General features: G+C 42.2%; 1 protein-coding gene across 1 annotated transcript in view; it reads left to right on the top strand.

Moving 5' to 3' along the window:
* Positions 1-661: 661 nt before the first annotated feature.
* LOC142214129 (deubiquitinase DESI2-like) overlaps positions 662-12,781 on the top strand; it is an 82,011-nt gene continuing 69,891 nt past the window's right edge. The window contains exon 1 of the mRNA XM_075282915.1: positions 662-1,462. Within this exon, the coding sequence (XP_075139016.1) occupies positions 1,424-1,462 (39 nt within the window). The 5' untranslated portion in view covers positions 662-1,423. The remainder of the gene's footprint in view (positions 1,463-12,781) is intronic.

A 12,781-nucleotide genomic window follows, 5' to 3' on the forward strand; every position in this document is an offset into this window, starting at 1 on the left:
TTTTCAGGTCCCTAAGCAGACCCGAAGAACTGAAACCCAAATGCATGTGTGAACCTAGCATTTGCCAAATCTATCACAATAGCGCACTTTGTATAATTTCCGATTTGAAGTCGCCCCCACTTTACCAGACACTTTTAATATAGTATCTGGCAAAGCTCAAACATCTATTGATTTTTTGGTGTATATCGATAATAAATTTGTCAAAATGATGGCTCAACTCATCTTAGAAATTCTGCTGCAACAAACAATAGTAAATCTGACCTTATATATTTATATACAGTATATATTTCCCAGTTGTCTCCGTATACATGAATATAATTAGGATATAAGGTCTCGGAAATGTCACTTGCCATTGCATTGTACAGAAGTCTTCACATGCTGTTGCATATATTGTCTAGATTATGTGATTTTCTGGCACAGAAGCGGTTAATGCTACTCTCCTATCCCAGACGAGCCCGAGTCCTTCTCTATGAGGGAATCTCATTAGGGAATTCCAAATGCTGGAAGTTAATAAAGAGGGAACTCAGTTCTGCTTCATGAATGGCTCACATGCACTACTCATGGTTCCACCTCCATCTCTAGAGGCCTGGGGATGCTGTATGATGTAACTTGCCTCCCTGCAGCTTCCATTCACATCTATTAGAAAGGCGGCCAGGACTCCTCCTTCTATTTAGATGAAATCATCCTGTCCCTATATTTTTTATGGATACTACGCTGTCTGCACTATACAGGGTCGCACTCTGTCTCCTGATGTGAAGCCGCATGGATTTCTCTGCACCTTTCCTCGCCTGCTCTCTCTATCCTATACCATGAGTTGTCTCTTTCCCTGATTCTCCAGGAAGCAGCATCAGCACCATGGGCTCTGAGATCTGTCAGTATTCCCACGAGCGGTGATACACATCGGATACAAATCCCAGGGAAGCCTATCTGATTTAATGCTATTCTTGCCTTATGCAAGACACAATCTCCCTGCAATCTGTGCTCCGGTGGCAGCCAGACAGAAGAGATAAACAGCTCTGTATTTTCCACAACTGATGCAGAGTAGATTGGATAATGCGGGGAGAAACAGCATGTTTTCCAGGGCTGAGCTAACCTTAAGCACTGGAAAGGTCATTGGCATACAGATGCTAAATGCATTGCAGCAGATTCCATAGTATTCTGTTGTACTGAACTATGTCCCTTTGGGAAATGGATTGCAGAACATAGAACTTGGGGTTCACACCTGACTCGGCGGACGTGTCTAAGGGCTACAGCATGAGAACAAAACCTGGGATTTGCATAACTTTGGCCAAAAAGAACCTCCAAGTCGTTTGTTCGGAGGACCTAGAATGAAAACGTTCCCTTTCGTCTGTACCCCATTGCAGTATTGATCAGAAGGAATTTACAATCCTGGGAGAAACCTAAGGAACCGACTGGCTTCACAATGGCAAATGAACCGGTTATACTAAATGTATACGATATGGTAAGTTCTTCATGCTTGTGTGGTGAAAGGGTTAAATAATCCACCTATCTAGCACTGGTGGACGTATAGAATGCTGCAGCTCTTTCTAGGAGAGCACCCCGCTTGCTTGCTTGCCTGCTGTCTCTGGATTTACTGCTTGTATGTGATTGATATGCAGGTCCATTCATTTTAGTTATTTGTAGTTTTCTAGTGGACGGTCAGGGTGAATTTTCTGCGGTTTGTAAGACATAGCATGGCTTTTTACGGATGTTGTGTGCGTGAAATAAATTGTGATGATTGATCGTGGTCTAGAGAAGTAAGGCACTATGGGTGGCATTCATCAGTCTGCCGGCTATAAATCTACAGTACAACAGTCATGGCCGCTATTAACTTCCCTCCAACATTAATCTATATTTTATACACTTTATTTTATGTAATGTAATATCCTCAAACGATTATTTTATTACATGCCGTCTGATATCCTATGACTGGTGTATGTTCTATAGGCCAGGAAAGGGTGCTTACTCCTGTGAGGTCAGGTGTGGCACCTTGAGGGGTTATGGATCAAGTGTCCTTAGGATTTTCTTGTAGCTTGTCTGCTTTATCTTCTAGATACATGAACTAAAAGACATTGTGGTCATTTTTGTGCCGATAATAGTCTGCTAAATAGACAAGGCGATTGGTGATGCTGGTGCCAAAGAATATACTGATGGGTGTGTGATGGATACTGAAGTAGTTGCCAACTGTACATTATGAGCAGTATAGGTCTGGGCATCAATTATGATCCAATTAAGCACTAAATACACAAAGGCTCACTTATACAAAGTCCTGATAATGGGAATTGTCTGAATTCGGTCTTATTAAGTGGAATATGTACAGTGTCAGACTTGGGTTCTTTACGCTAACCAAATGAAAGGCGAGGTCTTAGGTAGGGTTCACACTACGGTTGGATTCCGTTCAGAAGGTGTCCATTAAAAAAAAACAAAAAAACAGACACCTATCATAATGGACACAGACAGACAGTAACTGGGGACTATCAGTTACTATCTGTTAGGATTCCGTTGCCCATAGACTTCAATGTTAAAAAAAATAACGGACACTTGTCCTGCATGTAAGATTTTTTTGTCCGCTTGAAAAAGACGGACATCGGCGTAAACAGACACAAACGAACACAAGATAAAATCCCATTGAAATAAATTGAAATTTCAGACGGACCAGCTGGTGTCCGTTGCTAAAATCTTGTATGGACAATAGCTGAGCGGACACCAACGGTAGTGTGAGCGCCCACTTACAGAGTACATGTCACTTGAAGGGAACCTGTGACCTCTCCTGACTTGTGTACTTTAGTAAATACGTCTATTACCCATGAAATAACAAGTCTTGAGTATATTTTTTCAGAACTCTGAACCGTTCTTTTCTTCTTATATTCCTGATGTTTTTTTTTGTCAAAGGGGTGTGTCATTACACTCTCACCACTGATTGGACAGTGTTAGAATGATTGGCAAACGTCCTCAAATCTTAACACCCAGGTAGCAATTTATTTAAACATGTATAAGAGGAGTAACAGAGGAAAGGTCATGATAGAGAGTTCTATGAAAATAAAACTTTTTAAAATTTTTTTAAAGGGGGTGTCCAGGCAAAAATAGACAACCCTTTTAAAGTTTAAATAAGCTGCAGGCAGTGAATTTTTTTTTAAAAAAATGTATACTTACCTGTCCTCAATGCTCCGGTGTCCTCCCGTGCCTCCCCGTTCATCTGCTCTTGTGGTGTCTTCCGGCATTGTGCTGAAGCCACTGAAGTCATGTGACCACTGAGGCCAATCAGCGAAGGGCCTGAATGTCACTACCTGTGACATCATGGGTCCTCTTCCTGAGGCCTGCTGAGGCCACTAATAAGCCTCAGCGGTCACAGGACTGCAGATTTAAATTAAAGTTTAGCCTGGAAAATCACATTAATGTGAAATTGGAATATTTTATAATATGCTGAATGTGTCATCTATAAGGTCTAATAGGATTTTTGCAAATTGCAAGTTCTCCAGGATTTAGGGCACACTCATGGGGAGGCCGGGGTGGGTGTAACAAAACTCCACACTCCCTTCTCCCCTGAACTCTGTTGTATGGTCCTTCCCCTCCTAGAACTTGCTGCACCTTAAGCAGAGAGGCTCCCATGACCACTGAGACCAACCAGTGGCTTCATTGATCGCTGGTAAGAAACCAATAACCTGTGATTGGCCTCGGTGGTCATGTATGTGTCTCCACTTCTGGGGCGGCAAGTTCTGGAGATAAAAGGAGGCCAGCCAGGAAAACCCTTTAGGTTACATCAGAGTCAAATCGTGGACAACCACTCTAAGCCATAAGAATAGAACCCAGTGGGAAGTGGTTGTGACCAACATCAGCTCCAGATGTTTCTGCTGTGTTTGTCAGAGCTTGGAGCTGCTGGGAATCCTCAGGTGGCCCAGGTTAACCAAATACATATACACACATAAAAGCAATTTGTTGCATTAGGTGTATTGTACTGAATTACAGAAAATAACTGCTGTGAATGGCCTTAGGGTGAATTCACACTGAGTAAACGCTAGCTTATTCTGAACGTAAAACACGTTCAGAATAAGCGGCGTCTAAAGCAGCTCCATTCATTTCTATGGGAGCGGGGATACGAGCGCTCCCCATAGAAATGAATGGGCTGCTTCTTTCACTCCGTGCAGTCCCATTGAAGTGAATGGGGAGTGCCGGCGTATACAGCAAGCTCTGCTCATGCCGAGCCGTACACGCCGGCACTCCCCATTCACTTCAATGGGACTGCACGGAGTGAAAGAAGCAGCCCATTCATTTCTATGGGGAGCGCTCGTATCCCCGCTCCCATAGAAATGAATGGAGCTGCTTTAGACGCCGCTTATTCTGAACGTGTTTTACGTTCAGAATAAGCTAGCGTTTACTCAGTGTGAATTCACCCTTAGTTGGGAAAATGTACTTATATGCTGCATGGGTGATACAAATTAGCTCCTTTTTAGATTTCTAGACTTGCCTATGAGTATGAAACCCAATGTGCATAACTCATAAAGTACTGAGCCATCCTATAACTAAGACACACTTTATTCTAAATGATTGCTTCTATGGCAAGTATATCCAGTGTAGAATGGTCCAAATGGAATATAATACTCTAAAGTGCGCCAACAATATTGTAGATGCAGTAAATAGACTTGATCTTCACTCTACCAAGTACCTTATGGTTTAGGATTGTGTCACTTGATAATGACATCAGTATAACACCCTAAAGATTGAGTTTAGTCTCCAAACACGTCAACCATCTCATTTGTTGATTTACGTTACCAATATTGCATTACACCAGTAAAATATTGGCAGTAATAAGTTACTTGGCACTCTATGGCAGATGACTGCACCATACCGTGAAAGTATAATGGAAGGTCCTTTGGGTGTAACATACAATATATCAATAATATCATCACTTGGTAAGAGGCTAACTCAAAAATAACCAATATGGCTGCATTTCAAGTGGGCACTTTTGCTGCCATAAAGGGCGCCATAGCAAAACAGAAAGATGTCAATACTCCGGCTTTCCTCATTACACCCTGAACCTGGCCGCCCCCTTAGATGGTATTAACAACTTCAGCACTCGTGACTATTCAGTTTCCTCCTCTAAGTATACTCAACATGGATGTGTTACATGTGTGCTATAGTCAGTGATGTTGGTGTTGCCACAGAATGGAAAGTACTGCACACGTATATTTGCACTGCACAGACAAAGGATTTCAATGTGGCGACTTGTCATGTTGAAGGTGTCAATAAAGAGCAATGGGGCTGCACAAGCAGAATTTAGTGAGGAGACTCCGAGCACTTGGAGGGTTTGGTACTGCCCACTTAAACTCCTTTGCATCTTGCACCAACCCTCATTTTCTTGGTGGCCGGACTTCTGTCCAGGAACATACAAGCATACTTGTAAAACTGTTTAGTCCACTACATACAAACCAACAATATGTATTGATCAGGTCACTCCTATAAAGAGTAGAATTTCACTTTCTGTACAGTGAATGCTCATTTCCTCATGTCTGAGAATTTCCATGCATATTCATAAGTCCAGCTGCATTCCCTTTTTATTCTGTCTATACAGCTTTCCTCGTTTACAAAAAATCTTGCACATAGTGCAAATCCTCATAAAAGCCTAATGATTTATACATTGGTAAAGTCTATGTAAAATTATATTATATGATGAGAATAACCTTTAAGCCTCCAGCACATAGGTGTATTGTACCACCCTACATCCTAAGAATTGTGAGTAGCCTTAATATGGCACCCATGGACAATGTTAAGGCAAGCTGTATTGATGGTTTCGCAGTGTGTCCCCAACATTCAGTATGATAGCGGTGATTTAGTTACCCTATATGCTCCTTCTTACTGTTCCTCTCATCCCCTGCAGGGCTGGAAGGACACTAACACATATTGCTAATGAGTCCTCCTGGAACCACCATCTTCCTACAGATCCTCTTGTGACTCCTTATAGATTTCTGTCACCATAGCTATATGTGAACAATGACTTTATACCAGAAGTCCTTTATATCCATAAATACCGTAATGCCCTCTGGTCCTTTATACGCTTCTTGGACAGAATATGCGCCAGTTTTTTGTACTGGTTCCTTATCATATGTTGCATTCTTCATATTCACTAAGAAATGTTTAGCGGAATTTAAAGGGGTTTTCTGGACCTTAGGGTAGGTCATCAGTATGTGATCGTGGGCGTCTGTTACTTGGAACCTCTGCAGATCAGCTTATTGAAGAGCGTTCAGATGAGCACTGCTGCCTCTTCACTTACTACTGAGCAGCATGCTATACGTTGTGCATGGTCAACGCTTGATATTGCAGCTCAGCCCCATTTACTTCAATAGGACCTTGTGACCAATGAACATGATGTCATCAGCAAAGGAAAGCAACCGCAGCACTCCTGAGCATTGCAAACTCCTCAAACAGCTGATCTGTGGGGGTCCTGGATGTTGCACCCTCACTGATCACATATTGATGACCAATCCTAAAGTAAGGTTATTATTAATATATAAGTCCTGGAAAACACTGTAAAGTAGAGGATTAGTAAATAAATATGAATGTAAATAAATCTAAAACACCCTTCTACTCTTTTCTACCCTACTAAGGCAGAGACACGAAGACAAATATATATTTATAACACAAGACACGAAGACAAATATATATTTATAACACAAAGCTAACTGTGAAATAGTTGTTGCACCTCTGGAGTGTCAAGTGAGATGCAGGCGGCTCCTAGAATACTCAGCATATGGGTTACATTGACGTCAATAGCAGTTACATCAGTGCGAAGTCTCAGACTAATACTAATAAAACTGTCAAAAAGCAAAAGTGAACCTTAAAGGATGTAAGCACCAGGCAATGGAAATGCATTATTACAGCACTCAGCTTTCTGTTCCAATGATCAATGCACTGCAGAGTAGGCCTTTCCTGCTAAGCCTGACCTTCCACCCCATCCCATCACACTAGAAAAACAGTCAATCGGTGACCTGGGGATTAACCATTTTCCTATTGTGGCTCCATCTTCTATAGCCTGAAGGCACATAGATCTCACCAATGGAAATTGCTTGCCCCAACTAATTCACATTGATCCAAGAGACCATCTGTAGGGCGGAGGTTTAACTTCAAGCTGGGAACCAGTGCAAAATATGTAACTGGGCCCTAACTTATCATGTGCTATCTGAAATCCTGGCGTCTTATGGTGTAGAGAGGCGTTTGCATCCCCTGAGGCATCAGGACCCTGTGGCAAGTGCCGGATTTAACAATAGGCTAACTAGGCTTCAGACTAGGTCCTCAAGATCAAGAGGGGCCTACATTCAAATTGTTAGCAAAATTAAAATTACACTATTCTAAAAACAGTGAACACTAAAACACAGCCGAAACTCAGGAGAAATTCTACGTATATGACTAATAAACAAACATAAAACTGTATTGGTTAAGATTGTGGCGGAGCTACCACCAGAGGGCAGCAACAACTTGCCCGCGACATACAAAACCGGAAGCTGACGTAAGTCACTCTCTCTTCTACTTTGTATTCGACGCAGTGAGCAGCAACGAATGATCGCGCTCTCGACAATAAAGTATTTGTTCAGCTAATCTAAGAATGAGTAAAAGATTTGAAAGTGGCGCTTGCAATCGCAAGAAAAAGAAGCTACAAGAGTATGAGGCAAAGAAGCTAACGCCAATTACTGCTTACACGCATGTGCCAACTAGTACTACTCAATTGGAAGCAATGCAGCACGTTGTATGTGAGGACACGGCTGTTGCACCAACTCAAAGTGAAAATATGGAACTAATTCAAGAGCAACTTACTGAACACGAATATACAAACGAGCCACAAGAAAATAATAGGAAGATACTGAATTTTTTTCAGACAACTAATGAGAAACACCATGCTCAAGATGTTGCAAATTTAGATAGTGATGTCAAATATATGTCTACTGCAACAGATGTTGGCTTGTGGACCAATTTATCGCAAAATGGGGGCTACATGGTGGCTCAGTGGTTAGCACTGCAGCCTTGCAGCGCTGAAGTCCTGGTGTTCAAATCCCACCAAGGGCATAAAACCATCTGCAAGGATCCAGTATAGGAAAGCTATGCCTATGAGTGTGTGGGTTATTTAATGAATTAGCTGGGGGGTTCCTTATATAGAGATTCTCTGGAGGAAACAAGTATTCGAGTATTACTCTATGGGGGACCTGCCCTAGTGAATTGAGGACTCACACATAAGTGGTGGATTAGGGTAGCTTGGCTATTCACACACAGATCCCATTTAGCCCTAATTGAGTTGACCATTTTATCATGCGGTTATTTAGGCTTTTAGGTTTATTAATAAAAGTTAAATTTTAAGTGCACTTTCCCATTTTTCATTCAGATTGTGTACAAAAGCAATTTTTTATTCAACAAAAGCCAATGGAGAAAAATATACTCTAGAATGGCTTGTGTACTCTCCCTCAAAAGGCCGCGTTTTTTGTTTTGATTGTAAACTCTTTCCAAATATTACATCTTCTGCAACAGCATTAACGATGTTTGATTAGTTATTGTTACAAGTACTATATATGGTGCTGAGAGTAAATGTCCAAATAAGTGTTCTCGACTTTTTTTTAATTTAATATCCGTGTCACATTTTTTATAAAGGTTAGTACCAATAACAACATGTTTCACTTAACATATTGATATATATCACAGTAATGATGAATTTTATTATCTCTCATGTAATTTACAAACTTAAAGGGATTCTACCATTAAAACCCTTTTTTTGTGGATAAGACGTCAGAATAGTCTTTAGAAAGGCTATTCGTCTCTTACCTTTAGATGTGATCTCCGCCGCGCCGATCCTTAGAAATACCGGTTTTTACCGGTATGCAAATTAGTTCTCTCGCAGCGATGGGGGCGGGCCCCAGCGCTGGAAATGTGATGGGGGTGTCCCCACTGCTGCTCGAGAACAGGCTTCAGCGACACCTCTATCTTCAGCTGGATGCTCCCCTTCTTTCGTCGTCTTTCTTCGGTGTCACCTCTGACGCCTGCGCAGTTGGCTCTGCCAGTGAGACACTAGTAGAGCCGACTTCGCATGCGTGCAATTGTGGCCTCAGAACTATGGCCGCCAGCCGGCATGCGCAGTCGGCTCTACTAGTGTCTCACTGGGAAAGAAAAATTGGCATGTGTGGTGCACCAAGCAAATCCTTAGGGGGCACCTATGGTTGGCGCACAGTAAGTGTTCTGAGGGGGCTTTTAGCTTCCAACCAGCTTTTGACTCATTAGATTATAGATAAGAAGCTACTTGACGATTCAGAACACCCTACCCGCTGTTCCACTCCCTTATCCTGACCTGATATCGTCTGGCGCCTGCCTCTATATCTGAAGAAATCCAATTAAAGGGCTTGTTTGGGACTATGATATTGATTTCAGTGGCCTCTTCACTATTAACCAGACAGCACTGTACATTAAATACTGGCTGTGGTTGGTATGACGTAAAGGGGATTGAGCTGCACCATGGCCATGTGACTAATCCAAGTGGCGCTCAAATAAAGTCCCGGACAACCTTTTTCATTTGCAGTTTGTCTTTCATTAAGACTCATCCACATTTCCTTTGGTTTTCAATCTGCACTTGTAAAAATGAACAACATTCCTATACTCCTAGGAGCTTATTCGTACAGTGGGAAATTCTGTGATACAAATAAAATACACTTTTTTTTTTCTTTTCCAATACTAACTTAAGGTTCAAGGGTTTCAAGTGCCATTTTTTTTTTTCATTGTTTCCATCGATATAGCTGTATCAGATCTTGTTTTTTTGGTGCCAAGTTGTATTTTCCAGTGACACCATTTTGATGCACTTTTCATTTATTATTACTTTTATTATTTTTTGGTCATTGATCGGCGTCTTTTGCTCTGTAACTTGCTGTTTGCACGACATGTTCAATGTCACAGCTTCACTTTAAGCAGTGTTGTAATAAAATGTTTTATTAGAAGTTTTTCATCTTCAGCTACTGAATTCCATCACTTGTTCATCTACTCAAATGGGGCCAAGGATCAAGACAAGACATAGCTCTAGATTGGGGTACTCAACTGATGGCCACAGTCTGACCTTGGACCACAGCTGTCAATGGTTCAGACCACTGCTCCCTTATCTAATGACAGTAATCCGAAGAACACAGAGTTTCTGACAGCCGTCCCTTTAGCACTGATACATTACAGTAGCGGCAGCCGGGATCAGTAATTGTCCTTGAGCAAGGAGTAACATTGCTCTGTAGGCCAGCAGGGACGATTGGGGATTCCTGGTGCTACTAGTGTAATGTATCACTGCTAAAGGGGCAGAGGAGGAACGCTCAACCTTTCTGGCGACCGCTGTGTCAGGAGACATTATAATGTACAGGGGCACTAAAAGTGGAGGAACTAAGGAGCATCTTAATGTGTGTGGTCATATACGGGGCATTATACTGCGTAGGGGTACTAAGGAACATTATAATCTGTGGGTGTACTAAAGGAACATATTACTATGTGGATGTCATTTAGGAGCGATATACTGTGTGAAGGATATTGTGTAGAGGCACCAATAGGACATTATACTATATGAAGGCCACTAATGGATCATTGTACGTTTTGTGGGGAGTAAAAAAAAAAATCATTATACTGTGTAGGGTCGCTAATACGGAATCATATTGCATGGGGGGCACAAAGTTCTATGGGGGGGCACTAATAGGACATTATATTATTTGGGGGCTACTATCGGGGAATTATACTGTGTGGGGTCAATACACTGTGTTGAGTGAACTATGAGGGTATCATACTATGCGGAGCCCACTAGGGGGTAAATATTCTGTGTGGGAACACGAAGGAGGATTCATTATTACATAGAGAAGGACACTATTACTTTATAGGTGCGCAAAGATATGTGTTGGGTCAAAGTGGCATGGGCAGGATTGGACACATTCAGTCAATGTTAAGCTTGTTCCTTTACCTGATGACAAACCCTACACCAAGTCCAGAATATCCCTGCTCTATGTAGTGTCTTCAGGGGTGAACCTACCCCTTTTGCCGCCCAAGGGAGGGGGCGGAGCGAAGGGCGTGACCGAGTGAAGGGGCGTGGCATAACGAAGGGGGCGGGGCTTAGCGTCATTCGCAGGCAGAGAGCAGGCACGGAGATGACCTGCTCTCTGCCTGAGCGTGAGGGGAGGCTGCTGGAGCAGCGCTGCTCCAGTGGCCTCCCCAATCCACTGCTCGGTGCTAAGCCAGTCCAGGACAGCTTGTCCTGGACTGGCTTAGGTAATCAAAAATGCCGCCCTCCCTAGGGTCCTGATGTAGCGCCGCCTGAAGCGCTCGCTTCAGGTCGCCTCATGGGAGGTGCGGCGCTGAGTGTCTTCATTATAGTTTATGCAAGAAATAAGTTTCCCCAAGACCCAGCGATATCATCTTCAGTCTGTTGTCTGGATGAATAATTACGGAAAGTCAGCCATAAGCTAGAAAGTGGCTCCCATAACAAGATTCCTCTTTTTCATATAACATAATAGAATTTTAGATTAAGTCTTGCATTTCAACAGCTGCTTATTGGTAATTTCTAGATTTTTTCTTATAGACTCCTGGGAATACTTCACATATTTGTACAGAATACATAATAGATGCAGATACATCACAACTAGCACAGTTTCCTATATATCCCTTTAAGCCTTAAAAAAAGTGTCTATAGGTAATGAATAGTTGCTTAACACATAGCCAAAGTGCCTTCCCTGCAGTTCCTACTATGGGTACCTTCCATGTGCGCTATTTTACTTCACAGACAGTGTAATTCCTCCCCTACTATGTAATGAGCACGGCAATTTCATTCTCGGTGGGAATCACTGATCTAAAGAAATGCAGCAAGAAACTGTAAAAACTAGCAGAGTTTTGGTACATGCATATATTTAGGGTTTTCATTTTGCCTGTTATAGCTTTCTACTAGCAGATCAGTGTATTTTAGATTATCACACCAAGTGCCACCTCGAATGGCAAAAATGGGTAAGCCGGGGGGGGGGGCGGCTTTCTGTCTCGGGCGACGAAAGGGGCAGGTTCACCCCTGGTTGTTGCAGATTTTCCAGATTTTTTTGAGCCAAAGCCTAGAGTGGCTTCAATAGGAATGGAAAATATACTGGAAGCTCTTATACTTCTCCTTTCTACTAAATTGACTCCTGACTTTGGCTCAAAAAATGGAGCAAAATTTGCAACAAAAAGGCAACTTCTCCACAACGTAAGGCCTTAGCCTAAAGTGGTCTTCAGGAACTTTTTAACTGATGACTAATCGTCAGGATAGGTCAACAATTGAAGATCCGTGGGGGTTCTGATACAATGGATCAGTTGCCTGCAGTGGTTTGGTAAGTTCTGAAGACCCCGCAGAACTCAACCTAATGCTGCAGCCACTTTAAACAGCTCATTGGCTGGGAACCTTGTTGTTTGACCCCTGCTGATCTTAAAATTTATGTCCTATGCTAAGGATAGGTCATCAAATGTTTACCCTGGCAAGCCCCTTTAGGCTGAGGCCCACCTCATGTCCCTTCTGTTAAATCCACTCCTGACTTTGGCTCTAAAAACCACAGCAAAATCTACAGCAAAAGACACTGTGTTTCCACAACGTGGGGCTTTGACCTTACAAAGGACTTAACACACTTTACATGAAAAAGTATTAATCCCTTTCCACTCTGTGCCGTACTATGACGTAGCGCTGAGCATATAATTAAATAAGCCCTTTTCTTTGTAAATTCTTTTTGGAAAATTCTAATAAAATTTATCGAAGAGAAATAAACCCTTCTCCTACCAT

This window comes from Leptodactylus fuscus, chromosome 7 (assembly GCF_031893055.1).
Source record: "Leptodactylus fuscus isolate aLepFus1 chromosome 7, aLepFus1.hap2, whole genome shotgun sequence".
NCBI lineage: Eukaryota > Metazoa > Chordata > Amphibia > Anura > Leptodactylidae > Leptodactylus > Leptodactylus fuscus.